At 36.8% G+C, this 16,014-nt stretch overlaps 2 protein-coding genes and 1 long non-coding RNA gene across 3 annotated transcripts; all 3 read left to right on the top strand.

The window, feature by feature from the left end:
- Positions 1 to 1,227: 1,227 nt before the first annotated feature.
- On the top strand, positions 1,228 to 2,417 carry LOC112199616 (peroxidase 5). Its single transcript, XM_024340599.1, has 3 exons — positions 1,228 to 1,464; positions 1,707 to 1,794; positions 1,903 to 2,417. Exons 1-3 carry the CDS (start codon positions 1,228 to 1,230, stop codon positions 2,415 to 2,417), a joined length of 840 nt encoding a protein of 279 aa, XP_024196367.1.
- A 3,196-nt stretch (positions 2,418 to 5,613) lies between these two features.
- Positions 5,614 to 7,576, top strand: LOC112196231. The gene is made up of 4 exons (XR_002935049.2): positions 5,614 to 5,668; positions 6,490 to 6,535; positions 6,979 to 7,170; positions 7,286 to 7,576. It is a non-coding gene; the product is annotated as an uncharacterized LOC112196231 (long non-coding RNA).
- A 4,434-nt stretch (positions 7,577 to 12,010) lies between these two features.
- On the top strand, positions 12,011 to 15,527 carry LOC112198079 (T-complex protein 1 subunit epsilon). The gene is made up of 9 exons (XM_024339096.2): positions 12,011 to 12,313; positions 12,645 to 12,963; positions 13,260 to 13,608; positions 13,800 to 13,932; positions 14,068 to 14,120; positions 14,261 to 14,363; positions 14,601 to 14,767; positions 14,857 to 14,970; positions 15,099 to 15,527. The coding sequence occupies exons 1-9, from the start codon at positions 12,115 to 12,117 to the stop codon at positions 15,267 to 15,269; spliced, it is 1,608 nt and encodes a 535-aa protein (XP_024194864.1). The 5' UTR covers positions 12,011 to 12,114; the 3' UTR covers positions 15,270 to 15,527.
- Positions 15,528 to 16,014: the final 487 nt, after the last annotated feature.

The following is a 16,014-nucleotide window of genomic DNA, read 5'->3' as shown; positions in this document are numbered from 1 at the left end:
AAGAAGAGGAATTTACTTGAATATATCTGCTAATTCCCAGAGATTACTGCATCCTTCTTTGGCTTCCACTTCCACGTACTGACCCATTACATATAATTTACATATACAAATTCTTAAACAGACGATACATTGGTATGGCTACATATCCAAGTACAAGAACTTTCAAAAACTAACAAATGAAGACTGCCCTATATACAATAGTGAGGGGAACAAGCACCTTACAAGAACAGCCCACCCCTTCTAACTGATAAACTTTCCTTAATGATTAACAGAGTTACTTCAACCTACCTTTGCATTACCTGCAATCATTAACTACCATGTAGTTCCACAAAAACTAAATGATTCAGTTCATGTCAGAACACTACAATACTTAAATAAGAAACACACACCTTTCACTCTAATCATGTATTGATTCTTCAATTATAGCATGCAAATTTTAATTTGAAATAACTTTTAGTATGTCCTGATCAGCACCTTCAAAATGTGGGCATGGAATTTCATCCAATAATAGAATGGCTTAAATAGTTAATGAACTTTTTTATTTTTTATTTTTCGAAAGGAACCTTTTCTTTTTCTTACAGGGAATATGATTGAAGGACCTATGTGTATAGTTAATTAGATTCCTAAGTTCTTCACCGTCGCATAGAATACTTCTCGACTTCTTTGACTCATTCTCCACTAAACTCTGTCTCGATTTTTTATTTTTTATTTTACCAAAAACAATTTGACGGTACTTGGTGGTAAACAGAGAATCCCCAGCATGACGTTTAATACAATTCTTTCACGTTTGGATCATTTCAGTAGAACCTCATTCTATAAAAGCACGAATTTAGAGTAGTTAGAATCGAATCTAAGGCAACTATTTCCCTCTCTCTGTGTCCAAAGAAGGCAACTATTGATACATAGCTGATTTGTTCCACCACCAATCTCCAAACTTGAGTTTTAGAATAGAACAACAGCCTAACAAATTTTTGAAAGGAAAAACATTACCAACTTTCAAGAACCAAAAACGAGAAAACACAAATTTGGCAATCGGTCAATGGCCGGTTATACCAACATAAAACTGATTTCATAGTTTCAGCACATTTCTAGAACTAAAAACAAGAATTCCAATAACCACGCTGTTTGTGATAGGCACATAAAAGAACCCCACACAATATAAAATTTGTGACATTGCAAGAAGAAGAAAAGCAGTAATCAATCAATTTATTGAGTATTGACATAGACATGGGTCGTCGTCTAATTGCCGCAACTATCCTCACCTTCACCTTGTTCACCATCGTCATCCTTCCCTCCGCGGCCAAGGGAGAAGGCAAAGGTAACAGCTTACATGTCGGGTTTTACGCTTCGAGTTGCCCCAAGGTTGAGGACATTGTTGCTGAGGTTGTGGCCCGTGTTCATGAGCAAGATCCCAAGCTCCCTCCTGCCCTCCTCCGCCTTTTTTTCCATGATTGCTTTGTCAAGGTAAGAATTTCCTTAAAAAGTTTACTTTATGTGCTGGTTATATATAACATTTCTCGTATAACATGTCAAGAGAAATTATATTAATGATGGTGGATTATATAAAACTCTTTGACTATTTAAACCCGCACTCATTTATGATCTTAACACTCGATCCTATAGTAGAATTCTGGCTTTGTCATTGTGTGCGTATATATAAATATTACTCTAAAGAATGTTTAACAATTCGATCATGTGTGCAACAGGGTTGTGATGCCTCGATCTTGTTGGACGCGACACCATCTGGTGAGCCTATAGAGAAAACATCACCAGCCAATGGTGAAACACTCAGAGGTCTTGAGGTTGTTGATGAGATCAAAGCCTAGGTAGAGCAGGAGTGCCCCCAAACTGTATCCTGCGCTGACATATTAGCATTTGCTGCTCGGGAAGCCGTTTAACTAGCCGGCCTACCCCGTCACAATGTCCCAGCCGATCGCCGTGATAGTAGGACTTCACGTGCTTCTGATGTCAATGTCAACCTCCCTACAACTGTAACGCCTCTGGGAGACATTATAGACATGTTCGCCAAAAGAGGCTTGACAACAGAAGATATGGTTGTCTTGTCCGGTGTACACTCCATTGGCGAAACACAATGCACCCAAATTGAAGACAGATTATACAAATATAGCAAAGCTCAGCCCCGAGACCCTTCCCTGGACCCAACCTATGCTGATGAGCTAGCCGGAAAGTGCCTAGCACCAGACACATTACCTGCGGAGCAAGCATTATTTACAATGGTGGACTTTGATCCAACAACACCACTTGACCTCAACAATCAGTACTATGTGAACCTGATGAGAGGGAGAGGCTTGCTTCAATCGGATCAAGTACTGATTACTGATCCCCAAACCGGAGCAATTGTGTACAGAATGGCCGCTAGCTCTGAAACTTGGAGTAAAAATTTTTTCAAGGCATGATCAAGATGGGGAGAATAAATGTTCTCACCAAAGATGAAGGAGAGATAAGGACAAACTGCCGGGCGTATCTGTAAAGAATGTCAGTTATATGTTTATGAATAAAGCTTATATATGTTCCCTGAACTTAACTACTCAAGTATAACAGTTGAATTAAGAGAGAGATGGGAAAGTTCAGGATGAACATGTTGTGGGATGTAGGAGCCAAAGACTAGATCATGGCTGGGAAGTTGGAACGAGTGGACCGCCATAGATCGATGATACAGTTACATGGAAACTACAACTTCAAATCAGCCCCCACTACTAGAAATCTGTTCATAGACATCGCATGTTTTAAATCAGTCAGACTTGCACACGATGTAAAAAAGTAATCTAACATCGTTTTACAAAAATACCGATTTAAATGTATATAATTAACATCGGGTCTTAAAATGATCGGTGTTAAAAGTTTTGTTTGAAAATTTGCGGGAACCTACTTTTGCAAAACGCGCTAAGTCTTTTAAGTGAAATGAAGAAGCGGTACTAAAACTCAAAACTTTCACACTTAGAAAAAAAATTTGCGCCCGACCCCAAAACTGAAACAGATCGAAACCCTTGAGCTCAGTCTCGAGCTCCTCCCAAACTTGAGCTCCTCCTCCTCCTCACCATCACAATCCTTCCTCCTCCATTTTTGGCAGAATCTAAACAGCTAAGAGACTCGAAGAAACCTAGATCCCAACAATGTCGAAGAAACCCGAGCTCCTTCTCGACCTTTCTTCGCCTCCGACTGAGATCAATTAGCTTAATTCTCATTTCATCTCAACTTCTCTCTCCATATCAGTGTATGAATTTCTAAACCCAGCCCCCTTTTTGTTTTTCGCTCTTCGATGTTTTCTGCTAGTTGCTTTTATTCTATGGATTTGTGCGCTAGAACCCGGCCTCACATATAAGGAGAATGAGTTATGGGTGAGTCTCAATTTCCTGCTCTTCTTCCACCATGACCGATAAAGTTGAATTGTCCGACCCGTAATCCCTCAGATCCAATTCCTCTTCTTTTCGATTTTGACCTAACTTTTTTGGTTTTCTGCAATCTTTAGGGGCGACACAATCGTCATCAAGGTGTGATTTTGATGTGGGTTTTGTTGGTTTATTCAGAATATTGTTGAAGAAAATTGATGGAATTTTGCTTAATTAGGTTTTGGGTAGTGAGTGAAGGATGGATTTGTAGTTGGGTCGATGGGTTTTGTGTGTTTTGTTTGAGATCTGGTGACTGGGTGTGTTTTGGTGTCCGAAAGTTGAGGTTTTGATGTAAAGTTTTATGCTTTTCTGCTCTCTCTGAACCCTTATACTCTTTTTTAGTTGTCTTAATCACCTTGTTTAAGTTGCACTCGTGTGGTTCCTAATTCTGACATTACAATGTTGTTTTGAATTGGTTCGACCCCGAAACCGATTGTGGTTTCTCCAACAACCGAGCTTCTTCGAGGACGACCGAACTCAGAATCGAGGATGGGGCACAACTGAAGCGCTATTTGATCCCCAAATCTAGAGTGAAATCTGAGAGAAGCAAAATGAAAAGCGAAATCAAAACCAGAGCAAGGTAAAGGTCTGATGCAATTTGATTTGATTATTATGGTGTTGATTATAGGTGAATTCAGTATAATGTGCGTACATAATGTGCTAGTTGCAATTTGAAGTATTATTGGAAAGCTTGACGTAGTACTATGGGATTGTTGTGGTTTTGTTTTTGGGTTGAGCTAAATGGGAAAGAAGAAAGGATGTTGCTTTTAATTTTCTTGTGTCAATTTCAAAACAGGTGATTCAAAACAGAGTTTTTACTTTGGTCCTTTTGAAGACGTAACTCAAAATAAGTTGAATCAATGGCCTCCAGAAGGTCTAGAACAACTTTTTCAAATGTTAATTACGATACAAGGAAGACATGATATATTTCTGATACAGAGTGGCATTGTGTCACCTTGATGACGATTTACTTCCTAGCTTTCTATACATAGGTGGTAAAAATTGTTGTTCACCATTGATAATTTATAGTTGTTTACAGTTCCGCCAGGAAAAGATTAGTATCTCTGATTGCCCTGGCTTTGAACCTGGATGAGATTTTTTTTTAGAAAGTTGGGGATCTGAATGGCCACTTTTGCAATTCTTCACCTTTTGCACCATCCAGCTGAACTAGATAGTTCAGCTTCATAGCTGCCTTTTTTATGTTTTAATTACTAGTCTTGTTTATTATTAGTTTTTCCTTGCAGTCACTACTACAAAAACTGGATATAAGGACACCTAATAAGGACACATCTGTATTAAGGTGTCCTAAATAATTTTCAGTCCATTTCATTTCCTTATCAGTTGATTCAATTTTGATTCATTCAATTTTTTTATGAACAAAAATCTGAGTTCAGAACTGGATTTTATAGGAGGTTAGGGGTTGAGTGCTCAACTTTGTCTACCTTCATAAGGCAATTTTAGTTATTTCGTACATATGGGTTCAATATCTGAGTAAGTAGTGGTTGTTGTTGTTGGATATATAGAACAAATACATTATCTGCACTAACATGCTTACTTTCCTACTTGTTGTAAAGATAAAAGATAAAAAAAATAGGTAGCTATGCAGCTATGTTATTAACAAAGAGGACATACCAATGATGCAGAATTGGTGAATTCCGGTGCTGGATAGTTGGGGATTTAATGAGCATTTCTATTGGTGATGCGGAATTGATGGCAAGCCCAGTCATGTTCTATGCAGGTTAGAGTTGTTTCATCATGTTTTGTTCAAATTATTTTATAGCAAGTGATTTATTTCTCATTCGTCACTTTTCCTGTGTGTTTGTGGACGATAAACTTGAAAATGGAATCTCTAAACAGCAGCATGACACTGCCTTCATTTATCTGTATTATTTATTGTAGAGCTTTTTTCTCTACATTGGAAGTTTGCGTGTAAAATAGTTTTGTTGATTATTTTTCTTTTTTACTTTGTCTCATTTGTACTTGATAATTATCCCTACTTAATCATACACCTTAAAAGGATTCATGAGCGTAAGTGCTTAATGGAATTCCCTTATTTTTCACTCTTTTTACACTACTAGAATTCCCTTATTGTTGATATTTAAAGTTGAATGGGAAGTGGGGCTGGAAGTGAAATTGTTGACTTAAATATCTTGTTTGGTTTGCATGTAGTCCTCCATCTAAATAGCTCTTTGTAATGTGTGATTGCATATTTTCCAGAAAGCAATATCAACTTCAAATGCTTACAATGATCAATTCAGGTATTCCTCTGAGTACTTAGATATTCTGTTTCAGGTTGATACAATGGTTGTTCAGGCCATTGTGAAGTGTGTTACTTGTTTTCTTGCTAGATTCTCGCTGCAAATCTTCATCTTCTTCCTCTAGCTTCCTCTAGTCCTTGAAGAATTAAGCTGTACACTTGAGGAGTAGAGATACTTGCTCTCTTTTTAACTAATGTTGTTGTGGGTTGATTGCATGTGTGTAGATTTAGTTATATTTTACTTGCGATTTTAGAAAATCAAATAGTTAATAGTTCATTTAGAGAAGATATGAGTAACATGTGCTCTTAATCTGTCGCCATTTCTAGGACCATAAGCCACAAGCACTTCATGACTTATTGTTTTATTGAATTAAAATTGTCTGTTAGTGGGTAGGTTTCATTAGTTTTACTGATATAGATTTACATTTCATTAGTTTACTCTTGGTGGTGACAATAATTAGTTTGATGATCGGGGATATGGGTTTGTTCCCTGTGTGGTCTCTCTCTCCCTCTCCCTCTCTCTCTCTCTCTCTCTCTCTCACACACACACACATAATTACCACTGGTTCTCAAGAAAAGGTGACAAAGGTATGTTTTGAGGAATTTAATAGTTGCATGGAAGTATGGATGGATGTTGTTACTTTTGACTTTATGTTTGAACTTCATTTTGCTTAAGTGTGGTGGCTTCATTGCATTAGAATCTTTGTTGTTTGTGATTTGGTTGTTGCTTTGAGCATTTCAACTTTACTCTTTTTACCATTAATTAATGTGGACCTGAAGAAAATTTGATTCAATTCCCCATGTCTTTGTTTACTGACACAGGTTGTTGAAATTGACGGTGGGAGTGGATCTGCTGCTTCTTTGACAGGTAAGCATATGATACCTGTCTACTTTTAATCTTAGGCATATATATATATATATATATATATATGAAGTTCATTTATTACTATTAGTTTGGCATATGTCACCATATGTTTTAATCTCAAATTATTGATACTGGTTTTATTATCAACCACTGTGAAGGAGTTACCTTAGAGAAAATTTTACACATGGCATAGTTTATATATATTTGGCAAATATGTAGCTAACCAAAAGTTTTACACATCTGTTGAACTTGGAAATTTATTTGGCAGTTTATTTGGATTTAGAAATTTGTTTTTATTGAGAAGTAATCAGCTTAAATATGTAGCTAACCGAAAGGATCTAGGTACCAAACTTCTGTGGTTGGATGTATTTAAGTCTTATATTATACTTGCTGTATCAGTTCAAGTTGCAAGACATGAGCATTATTAATTTTTTTTTTTTGCGCAGATCTGTTGAAACATGACAAGGTTCTGAGCAAGAAGCCCCCTGCTCCTCACCGAGTTGTGCCTGATTATCTGTTGAATGCAACAACTAAAGAAGCCAGCAAGAGAGTTAAGCTTGCCAACCTTGGTCGCCGTGGATTCAAGAAAAAATTCAAGGAAGACAATTAAGGACCCCCTTAAGTCTTTCAGTGCTCAGGTTTACTTTAGCTTCCTTTTTGCACTTATTTCTTCATGATTATACTTCATTCAGTAGGCAGAGACCAGAAGTTGCGAATTGATTATACTTTACCTACTCTTCTGATATGTTGCAGCTTATTTCCTGGAGGCCTACACCCTAGTGAGGAAGGGTGATCTCTTGATTGTGAGAGGAGGAATGAGGAGTGTCGAGTTCAAGGTTATTGAGACTGATCCTTCTTGAGTATTGTGTTGTTGCTCCAAACACTGAAATATTTCCAATAGGGTTTACTAAAGTGCTACAGATAAGAATTCTAAAGCTGGATCAAATGTCTAGGCTAGCCTTTGTAGGTTTTGAGGTTTTATTTTGTGAATTATGTTGAATCATGAATTTGAAAAGAAATTAATGGAAGCCTCAATTTTTGGATGATGGGAATGCATTTCTTTTCCCAACAGCAGCTAGATGCAAACTTTGCACATTATGCTTGTCAAAATGAAGTGAAGTATATAAAAGCATAACAAAACAGTAATGCTAAGGAAAACGAAGTCACTTGAGAGATTAGAAATCAGTATCAAAATGAAAATTGATGTCTTATGATTATTAATGTATCGAGTTGTGTCCGCAGAACCGATGTACTCAAAACCAGTGCATATCGATTTTACAAAACAAAAGCGATGTCTACAATGAAACAAGACATCGGTTCTAGAAAAAGCAAGCAATGTACATAAAACCATTGAACATCGTTTTGCTTAAATGAAAACGATGTGCTGTGTTAAATGAAACATCAGTCCTTAAAAAAAAAACCGATGACGCCTAAAGATACATATATCGTTCCTAAGAAAATAATGTGCCAAGCTACATGTAAAAATGCCCACGAACAAACAATACTCATGGCAACTGATGTCTACAAGTGTACTGGACATCGCTTCTGGAATAGAAATCGATGCAAATGTTCACGTAGGTATTGTTCGACATATACTTTATTAAGCATAAAATGTGAAAATATGAAGAATTAGACATACCTAACATACAAAAATATGATGATTATAACGATTATACATCGATTTGTTTTTAAGAATCGATGTTGGTTGTTGTCTAGGACATCGGTTGAAAACGCACTTATACTGATGTCTATACTTTTCTCTACACCCACTAAGACATCGGTCGAAAATTAGTTTAACATCGGTCCAGAACCGATGTCTATGAACAAAATTCTAGTAGTGCCCCATGCCATTTCGCCAATAACTATCTCTCGACTTGGCTCAATATATCTGGAGGAAGAAAGAAATAATTAAGTAGAAACTAATTAGCATTTTAAGTAATGTACGTATAGTGGAAATTGAACAACTTTTACCAACAATATTAGCAGCTTATGAACCCGGTGTTCTTCAAATTGTTAGTGTGAAGTGTGAACATAATTAAACGCTATGTACACACACTTGAGATGCATCAACCTTAAGTTAGAATCAAAACTCAGGAACAATTAAGCTCGAACATGCAAGCTTTGTTAGTGCAAACATAAATTGTTAGTGTAAAGTCTGAACATAATTAAACGCTATGTTAATATGAGTTACCACATTTATACTCAAGCAAGCAAGCAAACAAACTTTTACATTTGAATGAAAAAAGAAAGTAATGGAATCTACAACTCAATCAATTTATCAAGGGTGTTTCTAAATGTACCCAGCAAATATTTATGTAAACCCAGCAAATCAATTTTGCATGAAAAGACAATTGTATCCTCATAAGAAATGACATTAAAAGTCATGATAAATTTTAGATAATAACAAAATAAACCATAAAGTTTGAAACCCTTTTTCTTATTTGTATCCTGCAGTTCATTGTGTTCACCTTGTTACGTTATTTTTTTTCCAGCAAAAGCTTGAACCCAAATATCACTTTTCATTATAGTTGCTTCATCTTAGATTTAATATACATGATATTGACAAAGTTGTCCCTCAACATGTAATTCCCGCTTCGCTTGCAGATGATATTGTAGAGTGGTTCGGGCATCACAGCAATGGTCCCTTGGTAAAACTCCCGTTACCACCACATCTATACAGGAAGAGTACTAATTGGATAGGATTGGCTAAATGTGCATTCTTTTCCGTGCTCCACCATTCAACTACCAACCTTGATAATTTCAATCCTGACATTCCTCTGCACCTTACATGTTATTTGGAAACTAATAAAGGCAATCTGGGCCTTTTCCATTCCTACACCCATGATTTCCAACTAATTATAAACTATTTAATTATTTGTTGGTGAATGTATGAATGATTTAGACTCTTTTAGTCCTATCTATGATAATTTGCATTCATAATTCATATAGGTACCAAAAGTAACCAGATATATTTTCTTTCCAAGCCTATAAATTAATGACCACCGACGAAGAATTCAAATGGCTACATGTTTCCTACATACCACGAAGGTCGTTGATTTTGGATCATCGAATGAGTGCATCGACCTACAAGCTTCGATTGGAAGTTACCGCCCAGGCTTAAGGGTGCTCAAGTGTGGGCTTCCTCTTCTATATGAACATGATGAGCAATAATTTGAGAAGACCATTATGCATTGCAGGACCTCGTTGTCTGATCATCTAAGAAATTTACAAAGTTTGGTGTTCTTCATCTCAGAACTAAGAAGTCTTTGGGTGTTTGGTATTCTTCTTCAATGTGAATGAATTTTGCTGGGTGTATGAGTTTTTTGCTGGGTATATGTGCTTTGCTGGGTATAATTAAAGAAAATGGTATTATAGAAAAACATGTTGGGTGTAGTTAGAGATTTTATAAATTACTCGGATGTAAAAAGTTTGCTGGGTGTACTTAGATATTTGCTGGGTACATTTAGAAACACCCGTTTTAAATGGAAAGAGCCTTGGCTCCCTATAATACACTACTAGAAGTATCGCTCTAATAAAAAAATCAAATATGATACTCTAAACTTCCAAAATGATCGTACAATCATTTCTTATACCTTGCTTTTAGGCTCTGTTTGGTTTGTGGAAAGGAAAGGAATCATTTTCCTTTCCATTGGGAAAATGGATCCTGGGTCGGTTGGGGGGAATCATTTTCCACCTCTTTTTCCTTTCCACTGGGAAGCATTTTCCCTTCCATTGGCACTCCCAAACACAGAAAAGGAATGACATTCCTTTCCCAATGCCCAAAATCTGTGAAACAAACACAGCCTTATTTTGTTGTTGTTTTATAACATTTTGAGATTTCAACCAAGGTTTTAAATTTCTCCGAAACTGCAGAAATTTCCGTAATTTTGAAGTTCCGAAACGAAATTCATATGCTATATCATTTCCGTCAGAAGTTTCCCGAAATTTTCCGTACTTTTCCACGAAATTCTTAATTTCCGAAATATCACACACAATATATATTTAAAAATTCACATTGAAATTTTGTCCGAAATTTCTCTAAAATTTCTGTTAAATTTTTATGTCACCTACAATGAATTTTTACTTCATATTTTTATAGAGAAAATATGAAGTTTTGATTTTTTTTTTTTTGCAATCAAATTGAATACAACAAAAAACCTTGGGTTATTATCACAAATGGTACCTAAACTTATCCTCTATTTTATCGATGGTACCTGAACTTCAATTTTGATCACAACCAGTACCCGAACTTTTCGATTTCATTTTAAATGGTACCTAAGGCCACCTTCGGTCACTATTCCGACCAAAAAAGCTAAATCTAAAAGAAAAAAAAAAGTTCAAAGCAAGTGTATTACCAATAAATCATTACTATATATGATCGCAACCATTGAAATCATCAAAAATCATCACTATGACTGCCTCACATGCCGTTTTTAGTCAGAATAGTGACCGGAGGTGGCTCTAGATACTATTTAAAATGAAATCGAAAAATTCGAGTACTGGTTATGATCAAAATTGAAGTTCAGGTACCATCGATAAGATTGAGGTATAGTTCAGGTACCATTTGTGATAATAACCCAAAAACCTTTTTGTTTTTATCTGCTACAAAGTTGAATGCTCCAACCATAACATGATTTCATTTTTGCTTCATCTCAAATATTGTATGCTTCATACACTGTAACATCATATTAGGTAATTCCACAATATCCGATATATGGATTGCATGTGGAAAGGGAACAACACGTACACATACAATAACCATGTGATGAAGTGCGAAAATCATTTCCAAAATTCATGTACTTGGGAGCAGTATTGTATGATACTAAATGAAAGCAGTTCAACCAGCTAGATCGAACCACATCATAGTAGCTTTTATATTCCTTTTGTTGTACTTGTTCATTTTCATTCACGGGATTTTGGTTTTACATGTCCCGCCCCACCCCATTGTAATTTTCTAATTATTAAAAAAAGTAAATCATATTTACATTATCAATACACATGGATAAAAACACTAGTTTAGCAACCTACTACAGTACTAGTTAATTACTCGTCCATATAAAATATCATAATTCTATTATAAATATATAATTTTAGAGATGTTACATTGTAAATATGTTTATTATAGGTTAGTTTAGTCTATGTAAAAGTTTCATTCAAAAATATCATTTTATAAATGCAATTAATTTGATTTCTTTATTTTTAACCTAAATTTCCACCGAAATCGAAACTTTCTCCTAAATTTCCTTAAATTTAAAGTACCGAAATCGAAACCGAAACCGAAATTTGAAACCTTGATTTCAACAGAACTTTTCCATTATAATATGAGGAAAAAAAAAAAAAAATTGTATTACATAACCAATACTGTACGTCGTAACCGACTTTGAAATTGGGCTCAACAGGCTGAAATGATGTACAAAGCCCCAACCGAAACAAAGAAGCCCATTAACAAACACCTCATATAGAATAGTCAGAGACTCTAGAACCCAAACCCTAGTTTAAACTGAGAGAGAAGAAGATCCTAGACCTAAAGCAAGAAGCAGTTTCAGTGAAGAGTGAGACGAGCAGAGCAGAGCAGCGCATCAATGGCGCTGGCTTTCGATGAGTTCGGCCGGCCATTCATAATCCTGAGGGAGCAGGAGCAGAAGTCCCGATTGAGAGGCCTCGATGCTCAGAAGGCCAACATTGCCGCCGGCAAGGCCGTCGCCAAAATCCTCCGCACCTCGCTCGGACCCAAAGGCATGGACAAGATGCTCCAGAGCCCCGACGGCGAGGTCACCGTCAGTAAGTTTCTCAAGCTTTTGCTTCGTCATTTCTCGTGGTTGTTTTGAGATTTAGGGTTTAGGGTATTGGGATCTGTGAGTTTAGCTCTTCATTTTCAGATTAAAACTACGTAAGCAAGAATAAATTGTAGAGGTTCGTTTGTGGTTATTTCACTGTGTGATTGTTTGTTTTGAAATTCTATATGCTTTTCTGAACTATTATGAACCTGATTGCTTGATTTGATTTGGAAGATTTTTTTTGTCAATTTCTGCTATTCAGTTTCGATTGGTTTTGGTTATGTTATAGAGTTATAGGGTTTGAGATGTTCTTACCTTTGGTATTCTCTTTTCAGCAAATGATGGCGCCACGATCTTGGAGCAGATGGATGTTGACAATCAAATTGCAAAGCTGATGGTTGAACTGTCGCAGAGTCAGGACTATGAAATTGGTGATGGGACAACTGGAGTTGTTGTGTTGGCTGGTTCACTTCTAGAGCAGGCTGAGCGGCTCTTGGAGCGCGGTATTCATCCCATTAGGGTTGCAGAGGGATATGAGATGGCATCCAGGATCGCTGTTGATCATTTGCAGCATATATCAAAGAAATTTGAATTTGGACTGGAAAATATTGAGCCTTTGGTTCAGACTTGCATGACTACTTTGTCATCAAAGATGTAAGTAGACTTTTTTGGAAATTTCTTTCTACTTGTATGCCATTTTGTGATTTAGCCATAGTTATGATCTGTGCTTAACCACCGTCCTGTATGATGCTTTCTGTCATGATAATAGCACGGACAATGTTATCTCGAGTAATAAACCATGCTTTCCTGTTGAAAATTTGGCTTATTTAGATGTGGTGCTCTGCTTTATTTTTTTTCCCTTCTATTGCCGATTATTAGTGGCTTGTTGTCTTACTATATATCATTGGTATAATTGAGTTGAATGTAATATTTTCCTCTTAATTATGTAGTGTCAATCGGTGCAAGCGTCCCCTTGCTGAGATTGCTGTCAGAGCAGTTCTTGCTGTTGCTGATTTAGAGAGGAAGGATGTGAACCTAGATTTGATTAAAGTAGAGGGAAAAGTAGGGGGCAAATTAGAGGATACTGAGCTGGTTTATGGTATTCTTATTGACAAGGATATGAGCCATCCACAAATGCCCAAGCGAATTGAAGATGCAAAAATTGCTATCTTGACTTGTCCCTTTGAGCCCCCGAAGCCAAAGACAAAGCATAAGGTCGATATTGATACAGTGGAAAAGTTTCAGACTCTGCGTGTGCAAGAACAGGAATACTTCGATCAGATGGTTCAAAAATGCAAGGTAAGATTGCCTCCTATCCTAGTTTATATCTACCACAAACCAATTTCTGATTTTCATGACTGCCACTTTTTTGACTATTAAGAATCTTCTCTGTTTTCTGTGGTGGACTCTCTTGGGGAAGGGGGTTTAACTCCTTGTTCACTGTTTTTATCATTCCATTTGGATTTACTTATGGATACATTGAATTGCAGGATGCCGGTGCTACCTTGGTCATCTGCCAATGGGGGTTTGATGATGAAGCCAATCACCTATTGATGCACAGGAACTTGCCTGCTGTCAGATGGGTTGGTGGTGTTGAGTTGGAACTAATTGCAATAGCTACAGGTATTTGGATTTTTAGCACTTTTCAGCACTTGGATACTTTTCCTTTGTTGTTTCGATAGACAATATGAGCATTTTCTGTCTTATAATGTTGTCATCCTTCTTACCAACAAATTGCTGACATGTATGTATTTTTAGGGGGAAGAATTGTGCCTAGGTTCCAAGAGTTGACACCAGATAAGTTGGGGAAGGTATAACTCTTCAGGAATATTGTCCATGTTTTGTTCTTGAAGCAATCTCACATATTAAGTATTCATTGTTTCTTGCGTATGTTTTATATTCTTTTTTGGTATATTCAAACCTAATAAAGAAGTTTTTTGCTTCTCAAAAGGCTGGCTTGGTTCGTGAAAAATCATTTGGTACTACAAAAGATCGAATGCTGTACATTGAACACTGTGCAAATTCAAGGGCTGTAACCATATTTATCCGCGGAGGTATGGTTCTATTTTACTTTTTGTGTTCCTTTTACCTCCAACTTGAATCAGCATGTCAATTGAGTGGAATGGTGTGAATAAGATAAACCCTTTTTGGTAGCATTCAATGTATGAATTTGTGGAGGGTTGGCAGATTTCATATCAACCAGATTTTTTAATGTACTTTTTGCCTGACAAGGGATCATCTTTAAGGCTTATAAAGTTCTTATGAGAGATTTTGGTGTTTTGATTCATTAGGTAACAAAATGATGATAGAGGAGACCAAGCGCAGTATCCACGATGCTCTGTGTGTTGCTAGGAATCTTATTCGGAACAATTCTATTGTCTACGGTGGTGGCTCGGCAGAGATATCTTGCTCAGTTGCTGTAGAGGCAGCTGCAGATAAACACCCAGGAGTTGAGCAAGTATGAAGATAATTCGTCACTCTTTCCCTTGCATTTTCTCTGTATTATTAGTTTACTGTCGTGACAATGAATCTTCCTTGTGTCCACAGTATGCTATCAGAGCATTTGCAGATGCTTTGGATGCTGTTCCTATGGCACTTGCAGAGAATAGTGGCCTTCAACCTATTGAAACACTAAATGCAGTGAAATCTCAGCAGATCAAGGTAAATAGAGCTTGTGATTCGAATTTATTCTGAATTTTGCAGTCTCTCTCTCTCTCTGGTAAACTTTTAACTTCAGCCATTCATTGTAGCATTCAATTTTTATCATTTTTTATATTTTTGGTATGCAGGAGAAAAATCCCCACTGTGGAATAGACTGCAATGATGTTGGCACTAATGATATGTGTGAGCAGAATGTCTTCGAGACTTTAATTGGAAAGCAGCAGCAAATCTTACTCGCCACACAAGTTGTCAAGATGATACTTAAAATAGATGATGTTATCTCCCCCTCCGAGTACTGATAGTTTGGCTTGATACATTGATGCTTGCTTCATCTGACGAAGGAATTTCTGTAATGTTTCTTGCTTTTTGGTTCAGAATTAATTGAGTGACTTGAACCATATTGCTTCACTTGAGGAAAACTGGTTGCCTGTAGATTTGGAGTGGCGTTCACTGATATTGTAGCATCGTCACTCCCCTATCTTAATGGATTGCTTTTTGTTGTACCTCTTGAGAGTTTATCGCTGACTGGTGTCTATCACTACATGCTCCGTTTCCTATTTTCTATGCTAGTAGTAGACAATGTGTTGCATCTCATGATAATGTAATCGGAGAAAATGTGAAAGTCTGCTTTAAGCTCTTTTGCCCTGCACTGACACAAAAGTGTGGGTGGATTTACTTCTGGTATTTGCTTTTGGTTTCGTAGGTCTTGGCTGAATTGCTTCTGGTGTCATAGGTCTTGGAATAAGTATCCTAAATCTTCCTGTTTTGAGATATAAGATGCCACATCCCCTCAACACGCAAATTATCTATTGCCTCTTTGTCTTCAGCTCTTCATGGAATAGAGACTAGATAAGTTTCCAGTGCTTGTGAGTTCCGATGGTGTAGGTCCTTTGGCAGGCTCTCAATCATTTTCATGTCATCTAATATTCATGTTTGCATTGTTATGTAGGGTAATTCAAGAACCTCGATCCTGAGATTCATGAGACCGTAAAAAGCTAAAAACAATCACTATTTTCATTGATTTGTAGATCTACTGCAAATGTT

Source organism: Rosa chinensis, chromosome 4 (assembly GCF_002994745.2).
Source record: "Rosa chinensis cultivar Old Blush chromosome 4, RchiOBHm-V2, whole genome shotgun sequence".
Classification (NCBI taxonomy): domain Eukaryota; kingdom Viridiplantae; phylum Streptophyta; class Magnoliopsida; order Rosales; family Rosaceae; genus Rosa; species Rosa chinensis.
This window is presented reverse-complemented; position numbering and strand designations above follow the sequence as displayed.

What these genes read in the sequence shown, in the direction of transcription:
- LOC112199616 (XM_024340599.1), top strand. Translation starts at nt 1,228, where the DNA reads ATGGGTCGTCGTCTAATTGCCGCAACTATCCTCACCTTCACCTTGTTC. An exon ending in TCCATGATTGCTTTGTCAAG is followed by an intron (nt 1,465 to 1,706) that starts GTAAGAATTTCC and finishes TGTGTGCAACAG; the next exon opens with GGTTGTGATGCCTCGATCTT. An exon ending in CAATGGTGAAACACTCAGAG is followed by an intron (nt 1,795 to 1,902) that starts GTCTTGAGGTTG and finishes CCGTTTAACTAG; the next exon opens with CCGGCCTACCCCGTCACAAT.
- LOC112198079 (XM_024339096.2), top strand. Translation starts at nt 12,115, where the DNA reads ATGGCGCTGGCTTTCGATGAGTTCGGCCGGCCATTCATAATCCTGAGG. An exon ending in AGATGGTTCAAAAATGCAAG is followed by an intron (nt 13,609 to 13,799) that starts GTAAGATTGCCT and finishes ATTGAATTGCAG; the next exon opens with GATGCCGGTGCTACCTTGGT. An exon ending in AACCATATTTATCCGCGGAG is followed by an intron (nt 14,364 to 14,600) that starts GTATGGTTCTAT and finishes TTGATTCATTAG; the next exon opens with GTAACAAAATGATGATAGAG.